Genomic DNA, 20774 nt, shown 5'->3' on the forward strand with positions numbered 1-20774 from the left:
GGCCCTGCCCTTGAGGAAGTCGTGTACAGTGAGCCATGGACAGTAAACAGGCAATAAATTGTCCTCTGTAAGGCTGTCAGGAGAGGAGGAGGAAGCACCCAAAGCAGTCATTCACACTCCAGTATGAATGAGTGCCTCTGGGGCTCTGCTCAGTAACAGACCAGACCAGGGTGGCCTCCCATTTCCAAGGACTGGGACAAGGGTGGGGAGGGTTGTAGAGAGGAGGCAGGGCAACTCCCTCCCTTACCATAGTTACTTCACCAACACCCAGAGTTTCCTAGCTGCATCCCTGAGGCTCTGGGGAGTCCCATTTACCCTGGTCTCTGCCCCCTTCTGCCCCCATACCCTCTCCACAAGGCCTCACCCTCCCCACCATCCTGGAAACGATTTTGTTGTCTGCAGAGATTATGTGTAACTGACTGTGAGTTATAAGTCTCCGGAGCGAGCTAGCAGCCTGTTACCTAACCAGGCCTGGCTCGTGCCAATGTCTTGAGTAATTATTGGGGAGGGGGGCCTCAGCCCGCAGCCGAACCTCTCCAAGGGAATGCTATTGTTTTTCACATCAGCTGTGCCTTGGACAGAAAACTGTAGGAATGAGATGGGGTGGAGGGTGGCTTAACTCTTTGGGCCCTGTCTGCCCTAGCTTCTCAGGGCTGCCTGGCAGAGAGCAGGCCCCGTCGGGGGTCAGAACCCCAGGCCGAGCCGGCAGCCGCCACTTGGCAGAGCGTGTGGAAACCACCGTGCAGCTCTGTGCAGACAGTTGTGGAAACTTGGGCGGGCTGTCGGTACACCCAGCCAGCATCCCAGCCCTTTCTCCTTCCCCTACCCCTGCTTCCCCGGGGCTCACCTGCAGGTCTACAGCAGACAGAGGAAATGCCCTGCTTGGCTGGCACCCAGTAGGGCTCAAAAGGGACTAGGAATGAAGCAGCAGGCACCCATAGGGTCCTCAGCCTGCCCCCACTCAGTTGGATCTCTGCCGACTCTAGGAGAACCCACAACCCCTTCCTACTAGTGCTCCCAGCCCACTGGCACCACATTGTCACAGCCAGACCCACTGAGGTAGGGCACGGGGTTCTTGTGGCAAGCCTCAAGGCCAAGGAGGAAGAGGCAGGGTAGGTACCAGCAGTAGGTGGCATGGGAGCTGCACCCTAAGGAGTGTGGGCTTTGTGGTTACCCAGCAAGTCACAGGGCTTTAGGTACAACTCGGAGGTGACCTATATGCGAGTATGTCAAACTAGGTGTAGAATGTAGAATGGGACAGTCCCAAGGAGCAGGCAGAGCATCAGCCACACCATGAGGAAGGCAGTGCAGGTCGGTTAGGCTGGTGCTCTGATAATGACCATTGGTATCTCAGTCAAGAGCTCCCATGGGTCTAGTGCAGCAGCCAGGCCAGGAACTGTCTTTGTTCTCTGTCTGCTCCTCTGATCACAATGTGACACCCCATGGCTGCTCTCACAGTCGCCATGACTTCTGCATTCCCACTGTGGGAAGGAGGAAAGTACTCGAAGGGCAATCTTTCTCCCCACACAGCTCAGTCACCCCAGCAGGCCCCTATCTGCTTTCCTCTGTGCAATGACCAGAAGGTAGTGTGCCACCACAAGGACCCCTGGTGAATAAATGGTTAATTCAAGGTTATTTTGCTAAAGGAGGAAGTGGTTCTGCCTTTGTCTGAGGGCAAACCCATGTGGTTCAGAGGAAAGAACTCTGATAGGAACTGGGTGTTGGAAAGAGCAGGGAGGACTCAGACCCTTGGGGGCTCAGTGAGAGTCCTGAGACCAGGCATCTAGGCAGGGCTGGTCCCTGGGATGAAGACAAAGCTGACAGGCTATCTGCAGAGCTCAGCTTAGGATAGGTCAAAGTTAAGAGCCTCTCAGATTCCTAAGTGGTGAGGTCAGACACCAGCCACTGTGTGACCCAGCCAGCCTTGAGGGTCCAGGCTGGCATCACTGTTGTACAGAGGCATTAAAGCTTGGCCAGTGAGGCCAGCAGCCAAGAGGCACCCACCAGCAAAGGTGTAAGGGTAGGGCTCAGAAGACCTAGGAGGAGAAGGAGGTGGTAGAGGAAAGAGACCTAGGAAATGTGCATCCTGGGAGTCTGAAGATGAAAAGGTGACTGACTCTTAACCCCAGGGAAGACAGAAAGCTGAGATCACAGAAAACCTTGTGACTCAACTATAATATTCATTTCTATTTCCTCTAACCCCCCACACACCAAAAAAAAAAAAAAAATATGGTAGGAGAAGCAGCAAAGCGGGTAATTGCTGGTATAAGTAAGTAAGCAAAGACAGTAGAAGAACAGACCAGAGGAAGATGGGGGGAGAGAAAAAGAGACCTTCCCCAAATTAAGTACAGACTCACCAGAGAGATGACTATAGAAATGAGAGCTAGAGCCTGGCCTTCCAGGCAGAGATACCACCGAAGGGCCACAAAGAGAAGGTGCCTACTGAAGTTCAGCCTGAGTGCTAAGCATACCCTCAGTACTCCCGAGACCATGAACCCAGGTGCTTACTTACCCCCACCCAACCAAGGATGAGAGGTTACACTCCGGAGAAGCTGATCCTGTCAGGTCTAAACTTGAGGACACTAAGAACAGCTGTGGGTGGAGCTGAACACTTTGGGCCTGAAAAGTCAACTCCTAGAATGCCCCCCCAATTGGGTTCCATTATTGTTTTAGAACAGCAATAAAACAGACATCCTAAGTCTCCTGAGAGAAGAGCATAGGTCATACACAGAAAATGGAGAACGGCGAATCGGCACATCAGAAAATGAGCACATCAAATTTCTGATGGAGGGAAGGAGGAGTAATTTTCAATCTAGAATCCTAAGCACAACAGAAAAATAAAGATATTTTCCAAGATGCACACTCAAAGATTATTAATCTACCACATACCTTTTCTCAGAAAATTGCCTGGGGACATGCTCCTGCAAAGTGAGAGGGAAAACAGGAAAGAGCACTGAAGCTGGGGACCAGGGGGCATATAATACCTAAAATCTGGAGAGAAACTAGCCCTGCTAAGACTCCATCAGAAAGGAGAGGGGTCAGAGACAGACAGACAGATGGACAGAGAGAGAGAGAGAGAGAGAGAGAGAGAGAGAGAGAGAGAGATTCATTACTAGTATTCCCAACAGGATCAATAGAAATATAATTCTTACAGAAAGTTAAAAAAAATAGATTCATGACAGATAATTTAAAAGGGCTAGAGTATGGCAATGATAGAGTGCTTACCTAATATGTACAAAGCCCTGGGTTTGATCCTGAACAGTTAAAAACAATAGTTGAAAAAGATTTATAAATACTAATTTTCTGGGGCTGGAAAGTCAGCTCTTGCTGCTCTTGCAGAGGACCTGAATTCAATTTTCAGCACCCACATCATGCAGCTCACAACCACCTGTAACCCAGCTCCAGGGAACCCAACACCCTCTTCTCACCTCTACAGGCACTGGAACACACAAGCATATACATGCAGAAACATACACATAAATAAAAAATAAAGTCTTTTAGAAGACTTTTTAAATTAAGCAAAGGATAAGCAAGATGGTTTAGCAGGTAAAGACACTTGTTACCAAGCTTGACCTAAATTGGTCTCTAGACCTACATGATGGAAGGAGAGAACCAATCCACAAGTTATCCTCTGACATTTATATATGTATGTGCACACAAACACACACACACACACACAGACACACACACACACACACGTGTCTTTGTAAGAAAAAAATGAAAGAGAGAACAAAAGAAAAACTAAGCCTAACCCAAAGGCAATCCTTAACTACAGAGAAAACAGAAAGTGGTTAACACAGAAGACCTTGTGAACACAGTATTTACACAGCAATCTTTCAAAGCTACGTGTTTCTTTAAAAAGCAAATGGTAAATACTTATCTAACCTAGAACTGTGGTGTAACTACACAGAAGGCATGCTGGGGAAGAGGTTGTAGGACAAAATCTTGATGGCTCATCTTACATGTTAGTCACTAGATAATGCCTAAAACGGCAAAAAGGAGAGAGAGGGAGGGAGAGGGAGAGAGAGAGAGATCCAAGAAATAAGACAGGAAAGCTAAGAAACAGCCAAGAAAGTTAAAGACTTCCCTCTAGAAACAGGCGTTGGGAACTGGGGATGTAACCCCCTGAGAGGGCTGTTCTGAGATGGAAGAGTTTCTGACAGATTGCTTAATGTTGGCAAGAAATCTCTAAAATGCAGGAAGGGAATGTAGGTGCCAGAAAGTAGAGCATTCTGCTGGTGGTCTGGTGAGAAAGAGGAGAGGATCCAATGGGGAGCCGGGGCTTGGAAGGAGAAGGTGAGGACGCACTAGGGCCTGGGTGGTAATAGACGAAGGGCAAGCCAGGCTGGAGCATTGCACTATGTGCAGCCTTGACCTAGACCCTGGGTGGGAAAAATAGGACTGTAGTCATGTAGGATGAGGCAGTAGTAAGAGAGGAGAGCTCACTGACAAATGTCCCCTCCTTTAACCAGAGGGACCCAGGTTCCTACCTAGACAGGTTTCCCAGATCTGCGTGTTACTTCGGGTAGTCTCCAATGCTTCAAGATCTGGGCTAATAATGAAGAACCTGAAGGCCAGGGGGCTGGGGGCTTCTTGGGGCCTGTGAAGCACACTCATCTTAGCATGTGTACCCTTACCATAGTCCTGGTGTCCCGGGTGACTTCTTCCTCCCAGCCCCAAGCACAGGAAGGGCGGGCTGGGAACTGCAGGATAGGCCTGAATCTCTCATCAGCTGGAGGGGTCAGCCCAGGCCAGATGGGCCCAGGGCCAACCAGAACCTCTTTCCTAGGTGGAGGGTTCCCCACCTTTTGGCTTACCTTCTGAGAGTTATGGACCTTCCCGGGAGCCCCACAACCTATTTGCCCTCAGCCTTGGTCCCCAAAGAGCACCCTGGGCAGAACAAGAACTTAGTGGGGCACATGAGATGATGTAGTGCTCTCTAAGGATGAGGTAGTCAGGGTTCTGGCTTCTCAGGTCATGGGCACAAGGTGAACCTCCAATTTTACCAGGTGTTTTTCTGCATGGGGTTGCTACAATGTTCTCCCTACAGCTCAACCCCTACCCTGCCCTCTTGGGTCCTCCCAAAAACAAAGAGATCCACTACAGGCCAAGGCTAACATGTATAAAGCCATAGAGAGAGCAGCTTTCCAGAGAGTTCTTTAGGGCCACTAGCCCTACCTGGACCCAGGGCCTGCTCAGCATCCCACAGTGCCAAGCATAAGGGAAAAGGCCCCTAACTGCGGGGTAAATGGCCTGTCTTTGGCTATGGGGCAAGGTTGCAGGTTACAGGATAGAACAGTCTATCTCCAAGGTAGCAGGAGACCACGGTCAGAGTTGGGGGTTGGGACATGACTGTAATGTGGACCCTGGACTACAGAGTGGATGAGTGCCTGTGGGTGCGGGGAGAGGTAATGCCTATAACCTACACTGCACCAGGGGCCTGGCTGGATCCCTACGGGTGAGGGTTGAGCCAAAGAACCTTGCTCTTTGCTTTGTGTTGACATGGTCCTGGGTCCCCTCCTCTTACAGTGTGTCCCCAGTGCAGATCCCTCCTATGCTTCTCTGCTTGGGGAAGACTTCTTAGGGAAAAACTGTCACCAGAAAGGGAAAGGTGACGGCAATGCCCACCATCACCTCCAGAAATAGGACATCTATTGAAGACACCTCCTCTAGGGGCCCTTCAAAGCTAGGAAGACTAACTGGGTGGGCAGTGCCTGAGCCTTGCCACCATAGCCAAGTGCCATATAGGAGCCCAACCTCAGAAAAGGTAGCAGAGCCAGGGGCATGGCCAATAGTGTCTGCCACTCAGGGGTTGGAGCAGGACTTAAGCCAAGGTAACCAGTATAGCACAGGTCACCCAGACCCATGGCAATCTGAGCCAGGGAGGAGTCTGATCTACCATCCTGAGGGCTAGGATCCCAACTACTCCCACTAGGGTCCTTTGGGTGACTACTGGGGTTACAGAAGGCCAGTGAGTAGCCAGAGTCAAAGGGAAAATTCACTCTCCTCACATCTAACACCTTTATCACTTCAGGGTCCCCTGTAGTCCTTGTCACATAAGCAGGAAGTGGAAAATCACCAGGGACTGATCCTGGGCTAGGGATCAGCAGGGTGGCCTGAGGCAGGGGCATGGAAAGCAGAACAAGGTGGTCTGGCAGCAGGTAGCGGGCTGGACATGTCTAGTGCTAGGGTCCATTCTGACAAGCCTGGGAACATGGAGAAGAGACCCTGCCAAGTATGTCCAGATGGGCTGGAGCACTGGGGCCTGGCTCGAAGCCCCAATGACTTCCTGCTGGTCCAGCTCCTCTCACCCCCTTCCTGAACAGTCCATCAGAGACCAGAGGCAGCCAGGGGTTAGCCCCACACACACTGATCTGCTATGTGAGGACCAGCACGGAGCACCTCGTGCGTGGGTGACCTCAGAGCCTTGTGCCCATATGACAAGTCACGGGGGATGAGTGCCAGTCTCACAAGGAGGCCGCAGCACAGACACCAGAGTGGAGAATGATGGGGAGAGGGTGGCTGGTGGTGCTGCAGCTAGTATGAAGAGAAACCATCACTGGGTATAGGGAGACAAAAGCCAGGAAAGCTGGCAGCCCTTTTGTTCCTAGTAACTGGAGGGCCAGAAAGGGACCTCTATTTGTGTGATGCCTTCTAAGCCTTGAAGATCTGCTCATCTACAACCAGCCCCATAGGAGCACAACCTCAGGATACCTGTCTCTCCATTAGGGTTTCCCAACCTACAGAGTTGAGATACTGAAATTTCTGTCCCAGGGGAGGTAGGGCACCCTGTGTTGAAAGGGATAAGGAGGAGAGCTAAGAGTTCTGAGATATAAAGGACAAGAAAGAACAGGATGCGAAGCCTTGTCCTATCCCTGAGGAAGCAAGCTATCCACCCCCCCCCTTACACCACCACCACCCTGCCACAGCCACACTCCAGCCAGGCCTCTACTCCAAGTAGAGTATCAGGCCTGACCCAGCTGCCAGGAGGGAGTAGTTAGGAGCATCACAACTCTATCCCCACAAGTTTCAGATGCCAGGAGAAAGGCAGGATTCTAGATTTCAGGCCTAGCCACCCAGCCCCCATCCGGATCCCCAGGCCTAGCCTCCAGCCTGACTCCAGCCTCAGGGGTCCTGACTTCAGAAAATCCTGTCTCAGAGTAGAAGCAGGAAGCAGGGGAGGGAGTGGGGCCCCATCCCGCTCTGCAGGCTGGGCTGGGGGCTGCCTGCCCACCTGGGTCAGCCACAGCTGCGGCTTGGATGACTGACTGGCTGAGTCATGGGGCCCCTTCCATCTCCAGGCTGGGACAGAGTCTGAGCAGCAGCAGGCAGGATGTTCAGGCCCCAGGAGGGTGGGCAGGGCTTTGAGAGCTTGGGATCCTAGCTGGATGTTGCTCACCTTCACCTCAGAACTGCCTGCCCAGCTCCATGCTGCCAACATGGAGTCTGCTTTCCAGAAGTAGCTTCCAGTTTCCTGACTTCCAGCACATAGCCACACTCAGCTCCACAGAGTCTGTACCCAATGCCACACACACATCCACCGGTGTGAATACACAGTGCACACAGGAAGGCCAGGCTCTTCAGTCACCCGACCAGCAGAATTCTAGATCATTCTAGCCTATGGTAACCTGTATCTCATCCTGTGGGTCTGTGTTGAGAGCCTGCTGTGAGCCAGGCATGAGTGAAGAGCCTCCTTCTGCTTGTCTGTCCTGGAGAGAAAGAAAACCAGGGTCAGCACAAGAACCCTGAGTTCTCAGCAGCAGACCAGAGGAAAGCCATCCAGGGTGTACAGGTGTGAAGGAGTGTGGGAAAGGAAAGAAAGCCTAGATCAACACTGATTGCTTAAGACAGGGAGGTGGCTGCTTATAGTTTAGTGGGTTCAGAGGGCCTGGAGGGTCCCAGAAGGCCAGGAGGTCTAAGCTGGCAGGAGCCAGCTGATTGGGGTCAGTCAAAGGTCTCTCTGGGGTAAAAGCTAATAGAGACATAGAGGCCAAGAATGGGGGAAGTGTCAGAGCCCCTAAAATAGCCATCCCTATAGAGTGGCAGTGGGGCCTGAGGCAGAGCTCAGGTCCTTATCAGGCAAAAGGGAAAAGAAGGACCCAGGATAGATGTCTTGAAGACCACCATTATGAAAAGAAAGCCAAGAGCTGGGTGTGTTGGGCGGGCCATGAGTGATCGGCAGTATCCTCTAAAGACACCAGACTCAAAGTGGAGGCTAAGGGAAAGGAGGCCAGTGAATAAACTGGAAAGAGAATGGTTTATAAGGAACCAGCAACTAGGAACCAGGAAGCCATGCCCAGGAGGCAGGTCCTGGGGAGACTGGGTCATAGGTGGAAAACTTGCAGCAGAGACAGATGACTAGGGATCTCCAGGAGGTAAGGGGCAATGGGAGCCAGAGGCAGGAAAGGGGACCACTGTGGCACCACCTTGCTCTTCAGCATTCCATCCTCCAGAAAAGGGGTCTCCTCCAGGCATGCTCCAGGTACAGGACATTCATAGGCTTAGGTTGTTGCCTGGTTCCCTCCCTTGTCCAGCATCAGAGCCCAGGTTGGAGCACTGCAGGTCCCTTCAGGAAGGCCCACCACATGTGCAGCCACCCCAAGAAACAAGTGCCCTTGACATGTTCTAACTGGCGGCCTCAAAGCCTGCATTGAGCAAAAACAAGCAAGTGGACCGCCACACCTGGATCATATTACTGCTGATGTCAAAACTGCCATGGAGGGATACAGTGTCTCATGCCAGAGCTAGGGAGGGTAAACACCCTGTCACTAGCCAAGCACCTGGTAGAAGAGGCCCCAGGGAGAAGTGGGAGGCAGTGCTGAATGTCTTTATTTTACAGAAAGAGTTACTGTAGACTGTGTAGGTCCACATAACCTTGTAAAGACCACCAACATGAAAGCTGGCACCCATGAAAGCCAGCACCCAGGTGATACAAAAAGATGTGGTAGACCATGTTCCCAATACTTCTGATTATATCTAGGATAGTGCAATGAAGGAAGCCATTGCCTGGCAAGTAGAGTATACACAGATGAGCAGGGAGGAGCATGCATGGCTATCCCTAGGGTCTGGTTCAGGGACAGTCCTAGGCTGGCTGAGGTAAAAGGAGAACACTTATCAAGGATGTAGGTACGGCTGATATTACAGACCAGGGAAGTGCTCTTATACTAGACAGGCATGGAGTGGCAGCACACAGACCAGAAGAGGACCAGTGTTAAGGGGGTCCCACCCTGTATCCTGAGAGGCCTGTGAGATGCACTAGGGACCAAGGAAAATCTTGGATGGAAGAAAAAACTGGGACTATGTCTGTGGCTAGATGGCACTTGAGATGCTCAAGAAAGAAGTATCTAGAGGAAGATCTAGGATGAGCCAAGTCACAGAATGTTCCTCAGAGAGCAAGCTCTCAGCAGCACCCAGAGCCCACCCAGGCAAGGCAGGTCCTGGTCAGTGTGGCAACAGGAATGGTCCCAAGCCAAAGTCAGAGGCCCAGTGAGGCTGTCCACCAGGTTGCAAGGGAGAGAGAAAGCAGGAACCAAGAAGTTGAATATCTCTTTCTCCCACCTGGTTACTGGGGGATGGTAGGAATGTCTGTTTTGTGAGCAAGAAGGTGGCTGGTTGGATGGGTGTACACAAGAGGCTCACCAGTGTTCATATTGACAGGTAGTCGCAAGAGTGGCAGGCAGAGGTGGATATGAACAAAGGGCAAATAAAACAAGCTCCAGCCTCTGGGGAGGCTGGGGACAGGGAAAGGGAGGTGAGGTTCCTGTAGCTGCAGCCACAGACCTGCTTGTGTTTGCTTGGGACACAAGGTGTGGTGCAGGCCCAGGAGGGCAGCCTTGATCAACTGCCTAAGCCCAATGTGACGATGTCTACCTGCCACCATTGCCCACCTAGTTTGTCTGAAAGCCCTGACTTTTGGTACGTGTTCTGTCTGGAATCCTCGAGCTTCCAGGGCTCCAGTGAGAAGAGAATCCAATGCAGGTGGGGCCTGTGCCTGCCGCCAGCACAAACAGGGCCTCTCAGCTTCCACTTTCCAGGCCGTCTACATGCTTGCTCAGCCTGGGCAGCTGCTGCAGAATCTGCCCATGGGGATCTGGGCAAGCAGAATAGCCGCTTCCTAAGCATCCTGACATGGAAATACCTCTGCAAACAAGATTCTTGGAGGCTTGCAAGAGCTGGAGTCCCCATTCTGAGCTTAGGTCTCCCCAATCTCCACTACCTGCCAGGTGGATATAGGCAACTTCCAGGGCAGGCAGGCAGAAGCCCTCAGTGTTGTCAGGAGTTAGGGGCCATGGGGCCCCAAGTCTGCCACTGCTCAGCTCCAGGACCTTTGTCCCTGAAGCTGTCATCAGCTCACACAGAACAGAGCAACTATGGAATGGACAGTTTCAAGCAACAGGGGTACCTGGGAGGAAGGAGATGACCTAGTGTCTTGTACCTTGGGGCCACACAGTGCTGGCCCAGGGACATCGACAGCTCATCTGTATGAGGCAGCACTCTGAAGACAGGGTGAGGGGTGAGTCATATGAGCACCAAGGCTGACTTCAGTTGCTGGAGAAGAAACAGAAGGGAGACCCAGTGACCTAAGCCTATGGGATTGTGTAGGAGAGGTGACAAGGGCTCCCAGCTCAGGCTAGGGAGTCAAGAGCAAAGTCAACAGAGTTGCCTGGGAGGGATTAAAGCTATTTAGAAGCCAGGTGTGTGTGTGTGTGTGTGTGTGTGTGTGTAGTCACAGGCCTGTGACCCCAGCAATTAGAAGGCTGAGGCAGAAGGAACATAAGTGTCAGGCTGTCTTGGTCTATATAGTGAAACCCAGGATAGGGAGGGAGCTGTTTACAGTGAACCCTACAAAAACAGACATGCAAGGAGCTTGGTATGTAGAAAAGATACCCGCACTCTGTGTGGGGTTAACCACTACAGGGAAACCTGCTTCAACCCCACACACATCAAAGATTTAAAGGTGAAATGCAAACCTAAAAAGCACCAGAAAAATTCATGTTGGACTGAGGGTGATCCAAGTACACACTGACTTGGAGACCATAAAGAAAAAAAAAAATAAATGGAGCTCCCATTTGAAAAAGCAATGGTCACCATAATGCAGTCACAAAACAAACAGCATGCAAAAGAAAATGCTTGTGATCTACATGTTAAAAGACAAACCTTCACATACAAAGAGTCTTTATAAATCAAGGAACATGAAAGGACTTGCCAGCAGTTACTAACCCCCATTGGCCTTTACCCAGTGCCTTCTAGGGAACAGGGCTCTTGGGGGTTTCTACCCCCTCATCTAAGAGAAAGGCCAGAGATTAATTTACTCACCCAGCAAATATTTGTACTAGATCACATGAGTTTATGAGCACCTAATGTGTGTCAGACACTGATGTCTGTCAGGAACTCAACAGGAGTGGTACACTTAGGACCTGACCTCAGGATCCTCGGGTTTAAAGAAAAGACAATAAACAAGTAAATTAATAAACTCAGGGAGTCCGTGGAGGAGCAACAGTCACAGAGTGTGCTAGGAGAATGAGATAAGAGGAAGGGCAGTGGGCATTTGAGCTGAAAGTCCACAGAGAAGTGGAGAGCGGGCTTTCCAGGCCTCAGAGTCCAGTGAGTGCAAAGGTCCTCAGGTAAAATGGAGGAGGATATGTTCAGGGTCGTGTGAGAAAGGGTCGGGGAGGGGCTGCAGAGGGGGATGACATTCATTGGTGTGGTAGAAAAGCTGAGGGAAGAAGGCATAGGTCTGAGAACAAAGGTCAGCTGATGCTGCCCAGAGCAAAAGGGGAGTGCAGGCGTCTGGGTCAGGGGTGAGGCTGCTGGCCGAGACCAGGCCATGTCGGCAGAGGCTTGAAGGGGCTGGCTTTGTATGAATACTTACATGGATGTGCATGTGTGTGCGTGCGTGCGTGCGTGCGTGCGTGTGTGTGTGTGTGTGTGTGTGTGTGTGTATAAATGTATGTATGGTGGTAGGGTCCAAGAAAGGGTTAGAGAGGCAGGCACAAGGAAGCAGCTGTAGGAGACCAGGTAAAAAGACTTATGAACCACAGGTGTGTGTAAAGCTGTTCAGCTACAAGTCTGAATGGCAAGGTCCATTGAAAGCGGGCTAAGTATCACAGACACAGGCAAAAGTCTTTGCTGTAACAATTTTCCTCTTGAGGAATGGCTTGGTGAAGAGTCGGGGTGCCTGCCACATCTCAGTCTTGGGTTGCTCTTTGTAGTCCCAGGTCCCATCTGGTGTTGATAAACTCACATGACTGGTGTTTCTGGTGATCAGGAATATCCGTTTGTGTGTGCTGGCGAGGGTCAAGTGTTTATCTGCATAAACAAGACAAGGAGTTGAGCCATGATTTTTTGATATTTTTTTCTTAGAGACAGTGTCTCTTTATTGTAACCCTGGCTGACCTGGAACTCACTATATAGATCAGGCTGGCCTCAAACTCATAGAGATCCACTTGCATCTGCTGAGGCCAAAGGTGTGTGCTGCCACGCCAGGCCTCTTTAGACATTTGTGAAATCAACAATTGGGGTTGAAGACATTGTTTTATAAAATGGAGGCCCTGGGATTGGTGCAGAGACACTGTTCTACATGACCTAGAAGCACCCAGATTGGCCCCTGCTTGCATCTTCAGGAATGTGCCTTGTGGGCTCTGGGAGCCAAAGGGCAGAAGGCCACCCTGATGATCGCCAGCCAGAGATACTGCATGCAGGCTTTTCTACAAAAACCAGAGCACTAAAAGTCATAAATATGATAACTGTAAGTGCAGCCTCTTTCTGTCACCACACTTAATGTGTGCCAGCATCCACTCCACAAGGCCAATCTATACAAGCTCCAACTGACCATGTCCAATTCATGGAAGCTCTCCATGATCTCATCATGCAGATGAGTGCTGAGTGGGGAATGGAGCCTGTAGGCAGCAAGGCAGCACCCCTCCCTGAATGCTCTGAGGGAAAGTAAAACTCCTTCGTTCCCCTCAGGCTTGGACTCTGGGGGTGAAGGTGCTCACACGTGTCTAGCATTAGCTACATCCTTCCCTGAACTTAGAGTACTACAACAAGTGTGGACAGAATTCATGACCCAATTCCAGTGAGAGAAACTGGTGACTAACAAATGATGCCAGGCACCCGGAGGAGACCATGACTATGGGCTGACAGGGCCACAGCAGAGGAAAGAAAGGACTGTGCAGACAGCCCTGAGACAGGCACACACTGTCATGTTTGAGGGGCAGCATAGACCTGGAATCAAGGGACTTTGGGGTGGGGGAAAGGCCATGTGGAAAATAGGTGTGAGTTATAAGGTGGCTCCTGGGCCAGTAGCACAGTGATGTCTTGTGTTTTGAAAGGAACATCGTATATAAACCCACTGAAGCGGGAGACCAGCCAGTAGGCACTACTGTAACAGTCCTGGGAAAAGGAGATACTGGCTGGGTTAGAGGATAGAACTGTCCAGGGATCCTGGTCTCCAGCTGAATAGACTCTGGGAAGCAGGAAGAAAGTTCCAAAGCAGAAAGCCAGCAAAGGGGTAGGAGGGAGGAGATGACATTAGCAGCCCCACTATATACCCTCTTTTAGCATCCCCATGAGGTGTTTGAAATGACGAATCATAATGCTGAGATGTGCTAAGCTCGCTTGTTTTTGAAAGGACCATCATGTATAAACAAACCCACTGGAGCCCCTGTACCCAGTAATAAAGGCTCAATGAAGGCCCACCAATCACTGCTGCCTTGCTACCCCTCCAACTTCTGCCCTAGCTCTTCCCCATCCTGTAGTACCCTAGGCAGACTTCCTTCTGTGCAAAGTAGGGCCACACTTAGCCTAGACAGCACTAATGAGGTGTCTCTCTGATGGTGGTGTCAGGGTGTTGGGGAGAGGGGAAGTAGAGGAGGAGTAATGGGCAGGCAGCCTAGGGTAGGGCCTGCCAGGCAGCGCTCTACCCAGACCTTGTTGCCTGATCCATAAGATGCAGAAATGGAGGCCCAGGGTCAACTGAGCCTAGGAAGCAGCTCTCTTGGGTTCTAGGCTCCTATGCACTCTGTCTTGTACTTCTCCTCCCGCAGGTCAACTCCCCATAGGCTCATCTATTGCCAGGTTGGCATCTAATACCTCTTTACTGGGTATCAAACATTTTTAATATGGCCTCCAAAGGTGACCTATGGATATCCTTCAAGGCACCAAAGGCCATTCTCCTGTGACCCTACAGAGGGCCCTGAACTAACCAACAATGACCCCCAACCTGAATGCATCCCAGGGCCTTACACCTTAAACCTAAGCCCAAGTGTCCCCACCCCAGGCTAATCCAGCTGAGGCAATCCACAAGGCCAAGGTTTGGGGGTCCTGACCAAGGATCAAGGCTGGGCATGTTCTGAAAAATAAAATTCTGAAAAGACTCTTCAAGATTTTCCTTTGAAAACAAATTCATAACCACATCAAACAGGAATCCCTGTCGCCTTGAGTTTGATCACCAGCCGCCCACAGACTCCCTAACTAGCTGTTATTCTAATTGCTTTTTTCTCTTCTAAAGCCCACAGAAGTCATCTATGGCTTCTACTTAGGTGAGCAGAGACAGGGGACAACAAAGCTTTTGTCTGCCTTGCCCTAGTAATCACTATCAAATTGCAAATAGTGGTGAGATTTGAGATCCCTAAAACTGATTTGTCCCAGTGGCTCTTGGAGAACACCATCCCAGAGCCCAGAACAGGCACTACCTTTCCTGAAGGTGGTGGCATCACTCTGGGCACCTGCCTGCTGTGATATGGCCCCCTGTCTCCACCTACTCAGCGGTGGGTAGAATGCTCCCCAGCTTTCTGCCCATGCATTCAGAGCTCCAAAGGGAAAAAACAGAGCCAAGTAGCTCCAAGAACAGTTGCTGAAGTGTTGTCTTTGGAGCTGAGTTCTGGGCTGAGGAGCTACTGTACCCAGGCCAGGACCTTCCCTGCAATGGCCCAACAGGACTAGACACGGACTTGGGCATGAAGGGCACAGAGGCTTTCTATAGGCTGCTCTGTGAGCCTAAGTGGCCAGGAAAGAGGCAGAGGCCAGAAGAGCAAGCTAAGACCACCTGCCCTCAAGGCAGAAGCATGGCTTTGGCAGGCAAGCTCCCCAGGCTCCTGAACAGCACACCCAGTGAGCAGCAGCTTGGTTCACTTTCCAGCTAGGGAAACAGAGGCAACAGGGAGCATGCATAGCCAGGTCTCTGCACCAAGCAGTCCTACCTGACAGGGTAATCCCTGATCCCCAAGCTATGCTAGACAGACTAGCTAGCAAGCACCACAACCAGCCACCAAGATCCAGGCAAGAACATAAATTAAGTATATGACATCCATACCGGCCAACTTTCCACAGGCTCTTCCATTGCCAGATGGCATCTGATGATTCGTCACTGGGTAGCAAATATTTTTAATATGGCCTCTGAAAGGGACCTATGAATTTCCCCAAATACCATTCTGCCATGACCCTACAAAGGGCCCTGGGCTGACCAACAAGATCCTCAACCTGAATGTAATTTACGGTCCTGTACCTAAACCCAAACCCTGGTGTTCCCATCCCAGGCCAAGCTGGCTGAAGCAGGCTGAAGCAATCTGGTCTGATCAAGACCTGTAAAGTTACAGAACTCAGCCACAAGTTACTGCTTATCACCATGGTGGCCAGGGCTAACGGGGTGGGGGGCTATTTGTGGGCAGCTGGACAGTTTAGGAGAATCCTGTAGATGGCCAAGAAGACCCAGAAAGATCCCACACATGGCCATGGAATCCAGGCAAACTGTAAGCAACCACAGTTGGAGGACTCCATGTGTTCAGAGACCTCTTGCACTGTTTCCTGTCTCCACAGTCCTACCCTCCTTCAAACAAGGTGACAGAAGCACACTAAGACTTCAGACTCTGAACCCTTTTAGGGCTCTAGCCTATATCCTGCCTCTAGCAGCTTGGCCAATAGAACACCTTTGGACCCAAACAGATTCCTCAAAACCCCAGTTGACATAAGCAGCAACCATAGGGTCATTATGAGCTTGGAATTATCCAGGGACACTTCAGGGATAACCTAGAGTGGCACACAGAGTGTTGGTGGCAGCTTCCCTGTAGGAGGCTTCAAACAGCCCTCCTCCCACCCCAAGAACTCTCTGTAAGGACTCTGTCCTTTAGCAAAGGTGAGGTGTCCACAACATTCATGAAACGATCTGTCTCCCATGAGCCAACTGGTGCTCTTTCCCCTGCCTACTCAAATTGATTCTGTATGTTTAAAGCTGCATGAAGCCAGACCAAGACTAGCCTCAGGCAGCCCTCCTTCAGTGCAGAGCTCTGGGAGGCCTCAGACAGGGCAGGAACCCTAGCTTCATCTGCCAGGGACAACTGAGCTTCCGCCCATGGCATTCTTAAGCCCAGAGCACCAGTTTCCCAGTGTGAGCCCTCAAGCCTAACTACTTCCATCCAGCCCTTTCAGAATACAAACAAGTAGTGTGACAGACGAGCCACTACTGAAAGCATCAGGAGCCTGCCTAGGACAGAGACTTCACCCATTGTACACACTTGTTCAGGAAGATGGGAGCTGGCCCCTGCCTGTCCCTTGTCTTCAGGGCCCAAGTCAACTAGGTTTTGAGGCCAGCAGTCAGCAGTTGGCTGAGTCATGGTTTTCCCTAAAGCAACTTTGCAGGTCTGACCATATGAGGCCATCTGTCAAGACCTCTGGCTCCATCCCTGCACCACTGGTGTTCCCTTTATTCCAGGCCTCCATGTGGGGGTGAGGGAGGCCCCTGCTTTAGTAACAGAGCACACTGAGTGAACCACCCCATGTGCTTAGTATCTGAGGTCCCCTTACTCACTCACAACCCCAATTCTATTGCTTATGCTGGGTAGCTTCATGTATCCCCACCCCACCCAGTCCTCCACCTGGTCCCAGAGCAGCCCCTGCCCCTATGGAACTGTGTGGCAGCTCTGGCCTCCCTAGACAGGGTCTTCTCTTTTACAGGAGAAAAGGAAGTGGCTGACCACTTCAGGCCCCCAGGGCTGAACTCCAGCCCCTTGCACCAACAGCTCCTTCTTTCTAAGGAGTTCTCCAATGGCTCTCCATTGTCTCCTACAAGCACAGCAACTGTGGCCTTTGTCAAGTGCCTACTCTGCACCCACTTATCCCAGGTTCTGCCCTGCCTCTACCTCCCCTCTAGTTTCTTAACCACCTGCCTAGTGCTTGGAGCAAAACAAGCCATTTACAGGCATGGGGTAGGGACCACCTGGTCCAGAACTCCACTCAGTCACTGCTCTGTTCAATGGGAACCTGGAAAAGTGGTGTTGTTCTAAATTAGTACCTGTTGAGATACCTCTGGGGATTGGCACTATTCCATGGCCCACTCAGCCTCTGCCTGCTCAACCTTCAGGTGTCCCAATCCCTCTCTCCAGGCCCCTTTGTGTAGGGTTCCAATCCCCTCCAAGCTGAGCCAGATATAGCCCTTGGCCTCTGAACTTCCACCCATTGTGTTCCCTCCTCGCCTGTCCATTTGGCCTCATAACGCCAGAGGCTGTGTTAGAGGCTCCAGAAGGCTTGTCCAGAGTCTCAAAGACCAAAAATCCAGGGAGGAAGCTAAGAGGTGACTCCCAGCCACTAGGTCTAGGTAGAAACAGGAAAGGACTAATATGTATGTATGGACACACATAAGAACTCAGCACTGTACTGCACCCCAATAAGCACACATAGACACACACTTAGGGTTAACAACAGCATCTCAGGCATGCATGCGTAAACAACACACATCTATAAGGACATGTACTATGCTCTGTCTTTCAGGCCCTGCGTGCCCAGGCAGGCCCTAAGGTGGCCTGCAACAACCTGTCCCTAGCACCATGTTATCTCTGCTTCTGTCCCCACAGGTGACACAACTGGACCAGAGGCTGGTGATCATCACGGACATGCTCCACCAGCTGCTGTCCCTGCACCAGGGTGGTTCAACCTGCAACAGCCAGCCACAAATGATGGCTAGTGATGAAGGTGGCTCCATCAACCCTGAGCTCTTCCTGCCCAGCAACAGCCTGCCCACCTATGAACAGCTGACTGTGCCCCTGGTGGGCCCTGATGAGGGCTCCTGAAGGAGCTCAGAAGGGAGATTCAGGGTCACCCTGACAGGTCTGCCCCACCTCCCTCTCAATAGGGCACTCACCTGGTCCTTACCCCCTTTGAAGGCCTGATATGACAGTCTAGCTCCCCAAGGCCCCAAAACCCATGGGTCAAGCCACCAGCCTGAACTTGGAGCTCACCAAGGCCAGCCAGTGGGTACTAGAACTTGGCTAGGCATGAGGTTCCTCTCAGGCCAGAACTGTCATTCCTATCAAGGTGATGTTGCTCACCTGATGGCTGGGATATGGTGATGGGGAGCATCTGTGTGTGTAGGGCTAGGATGCAACTCAGGCAGAGGGAGGCCTGTTCAGGTGATGTCAAGTAGCTTTCTAAAGGGAGACAGGAAGAATCTGACAGATTCTGGGATCCCTACCCTCAGCCTTGAATCCAGGGCCCAACTGAGAGGAGGCAGGCAGGGCATGCCCAGCCCACTCTACAAGCTACAGGCCAATGGGGGCTCAACAGGACAGAGCCTGACTCCTTCACTCTCTAATGATGCTGACCACACGGGCATGATACCCTAGGGGTTCCCAGCTTCCCTCAAATGATATCCCAAGCAAGGGAAAGTCCACTGTCCACCCTAGCCAGTGTGGACTGACAGCTCCTTCCTCAAAGTGGCCATCAGGGCCCTCAAGCCCTACATGTCCTATGTGTGCAGCCTGCCTCCTACTCCTTGCTAACCAGAGGTGCTGGACAGATGCTCAGATGCCAGCCTCATCACACCATATCCCTCAGCCAGCAGCTGAGCCATGGCAAGGTTAGGGGCATCACCATTTCTCCCAGGATTGGTTCCTTGGGCATCGCAACTCACAGAAATCAGGATAATTTCTGGTGATTCAGAATCTCTGTTTTAATGAATTTTATAGTGTGATCTTGATTGAGAGGCTTTTCCAAATAAACTTGGGACATCCCAGGTTGATCCTGGCACATGCTTACTTCTAGGAGTGTCTGGGGGGGGTGGTCTTTACAGTAACATAGATTTGAACCTCCATTCTCTGCCCTACCCCACCTTCCTGTCTCTTGCTGCTCCCTATGGACAGTCTCAACCTCTTTGTGGACAGGACCCTACAGTTCCCTAGAACCCAGATGCCCAGGTGGTCATGGAGTGAGCTGATTGGTCACTCCATGTGAAAAGGCCCTGCTCCAAGGGATCAAATGTACAATGACACTTGTCAAAGATTGAACAGGGCTGGGTTGGGAACAACCCTAGGCCTCCACTCCAGGTATCCCTGATCAAGATGTAGTTAGCACCTGATTCCCAGAAGACCTTGAGCCCTGGGAGTAGCTGAGCTTGGGTTAGGATCTGGCTTAGCTGGACAACATTGATTCCTAGAAAGTCACCCTCAGACATGTGCCAGGGTCTTTCATCTGTCCTTCCCAGTCAACATGGCTCTTACTGGTGACCCAAGAGGCCATTCAAAAGTGAATCCTTTCTAGGACCAGCTCCCAAGACCGTAAGAGTTTGATTCCTGAAATGGAAGTATACAGATAAGTACTGGAGTCCCTGGGCTCCCCTCAAAGCTCCCCTCAGTTTCCCTGTTGGGACTACAATGTTCCTCTTGCTGTCCAGTTAGTCTACTAGGCTAGAGACCTATTCCAAGTCAGTACCACCTGCCCACCTGGCCTCGTGGCTGTCACTCTGTGATCCATCCACTGTGAATAGAAACAGTGTGCTGTGAACAGGGACTTGTCCAACCAGTGTCCATTGTCTCTACTAAACCTACTCTGTCCCTGTTCTGTCCTCCTTCCAGAGCCTACCTTATGTGCCAGGCCATCAGGGCTGAAGGCATCTGAGATCTGGAGAATGGAGGTGCCCTAGGTCTTTGGAGACAGCAGATGGCCAGTAGTGGGATCAAGGATGCAAGTGTGGAGAATCAGCTAGAAGCACCTATAGGAGGGAAAAGCCCTCAAGTTCCTCTTTCACTGAACCTTTTAGGGATCTGAATGTCCTAGAAGCTCCCACCATGAGATCTTGGTTCCTGGTCTGACAAGCCCTGACCGTCCCTGGCAAGGAGGGGTGGAAGGGCACCTAAGGCCTCAGGCTTTCTGGCCTCAACCTCCTTCAAGGGGGATTTTGCAGCAACAATTACTGAAAGGCAGAAGCTGTTGTTTCCTTGTTGGGTAAATATTTGTGGAAGCCCCAGGCTGTGACTGACTATAGCCAGGGCCCTCGGTATTGCCCAGGCAGGCTATAGCCCATGAAGTGCTCAGGGCCGCCCATCTGGGCAGGACACCGTCGCTGTACCCTGCTGGCCTCAGTGCTGCATTATGGACTGTGTAGAGTGGCCAAGTGCTGTTCTCCCACAAGGACCATTGTAGCCCTCTCGGGTGTGAAATGCAATTTACCTGAAATAAAGCCCAATTATGGAATTACCTAATTAAAGCCGGGAAGAAGGCTGGGCCTGGCAGGCTGGACGCTCAATGCCCGCCCGATGCCCACGGTCTGAGGGAACAGATGGTGCCCCGGCCTGCCGGGCTGGCCACATTCCTTCACTCTGTCCCCCTATAAGTGACCTAGACAGCACACGACCATCTGGTGTGTGACACGTCCTGCAGGCCCCGGACAATGGCCCAGCAGACCTCTCCATGAGAGGGCCGTCGCCTGGGCAACGGTGGCATGTGCGGGAAGGCCCATTTGCAGCCCCTCCCGCGGCCCTTTCTTCAGGCCCTTTGTGGGCCTC

General features: G+C 51.5%; 1 protein-coding gene across 1 annotated transcript in view; it reads left to right on the forward strand.

Moving 5' to 3' along the window:
* Positions 1-19024, forward strand: part of Kcnq1 (potassium voltage-gated channel subfamily Q member 1) — a 314995-nt gene extending 295971 nt beyond the window's left edge. The window contains exon 16 of the mRNA XM_051193455.1: positions 17850-19024. Within this exon, the coding sequence (XP_051049412.1) occupies positions 17850-18065 (216 nt within the window). The 3' untranslated portion in view covers positions 18066-19024. The remainder of the gene's footprint in view (positions 1-17849) is intronic.
* Positions 19025-20774: the final 1750 nt, after the last annotated feature.

The sequence above is a fragment of the Phodopus roborovskii genome, unplaced genomic scaffold, assembly GCF_943737965.1.
Source record: "Phodopus roborovskii unplaced genomic scaffold, PHOROB, whole genome shotgun sequence".
NCBI lineage: Eukaryota > Metazoa > Chordata > Mammalia > Rodentia > Cricetidae > Phodopus > Phodopus roborovskii.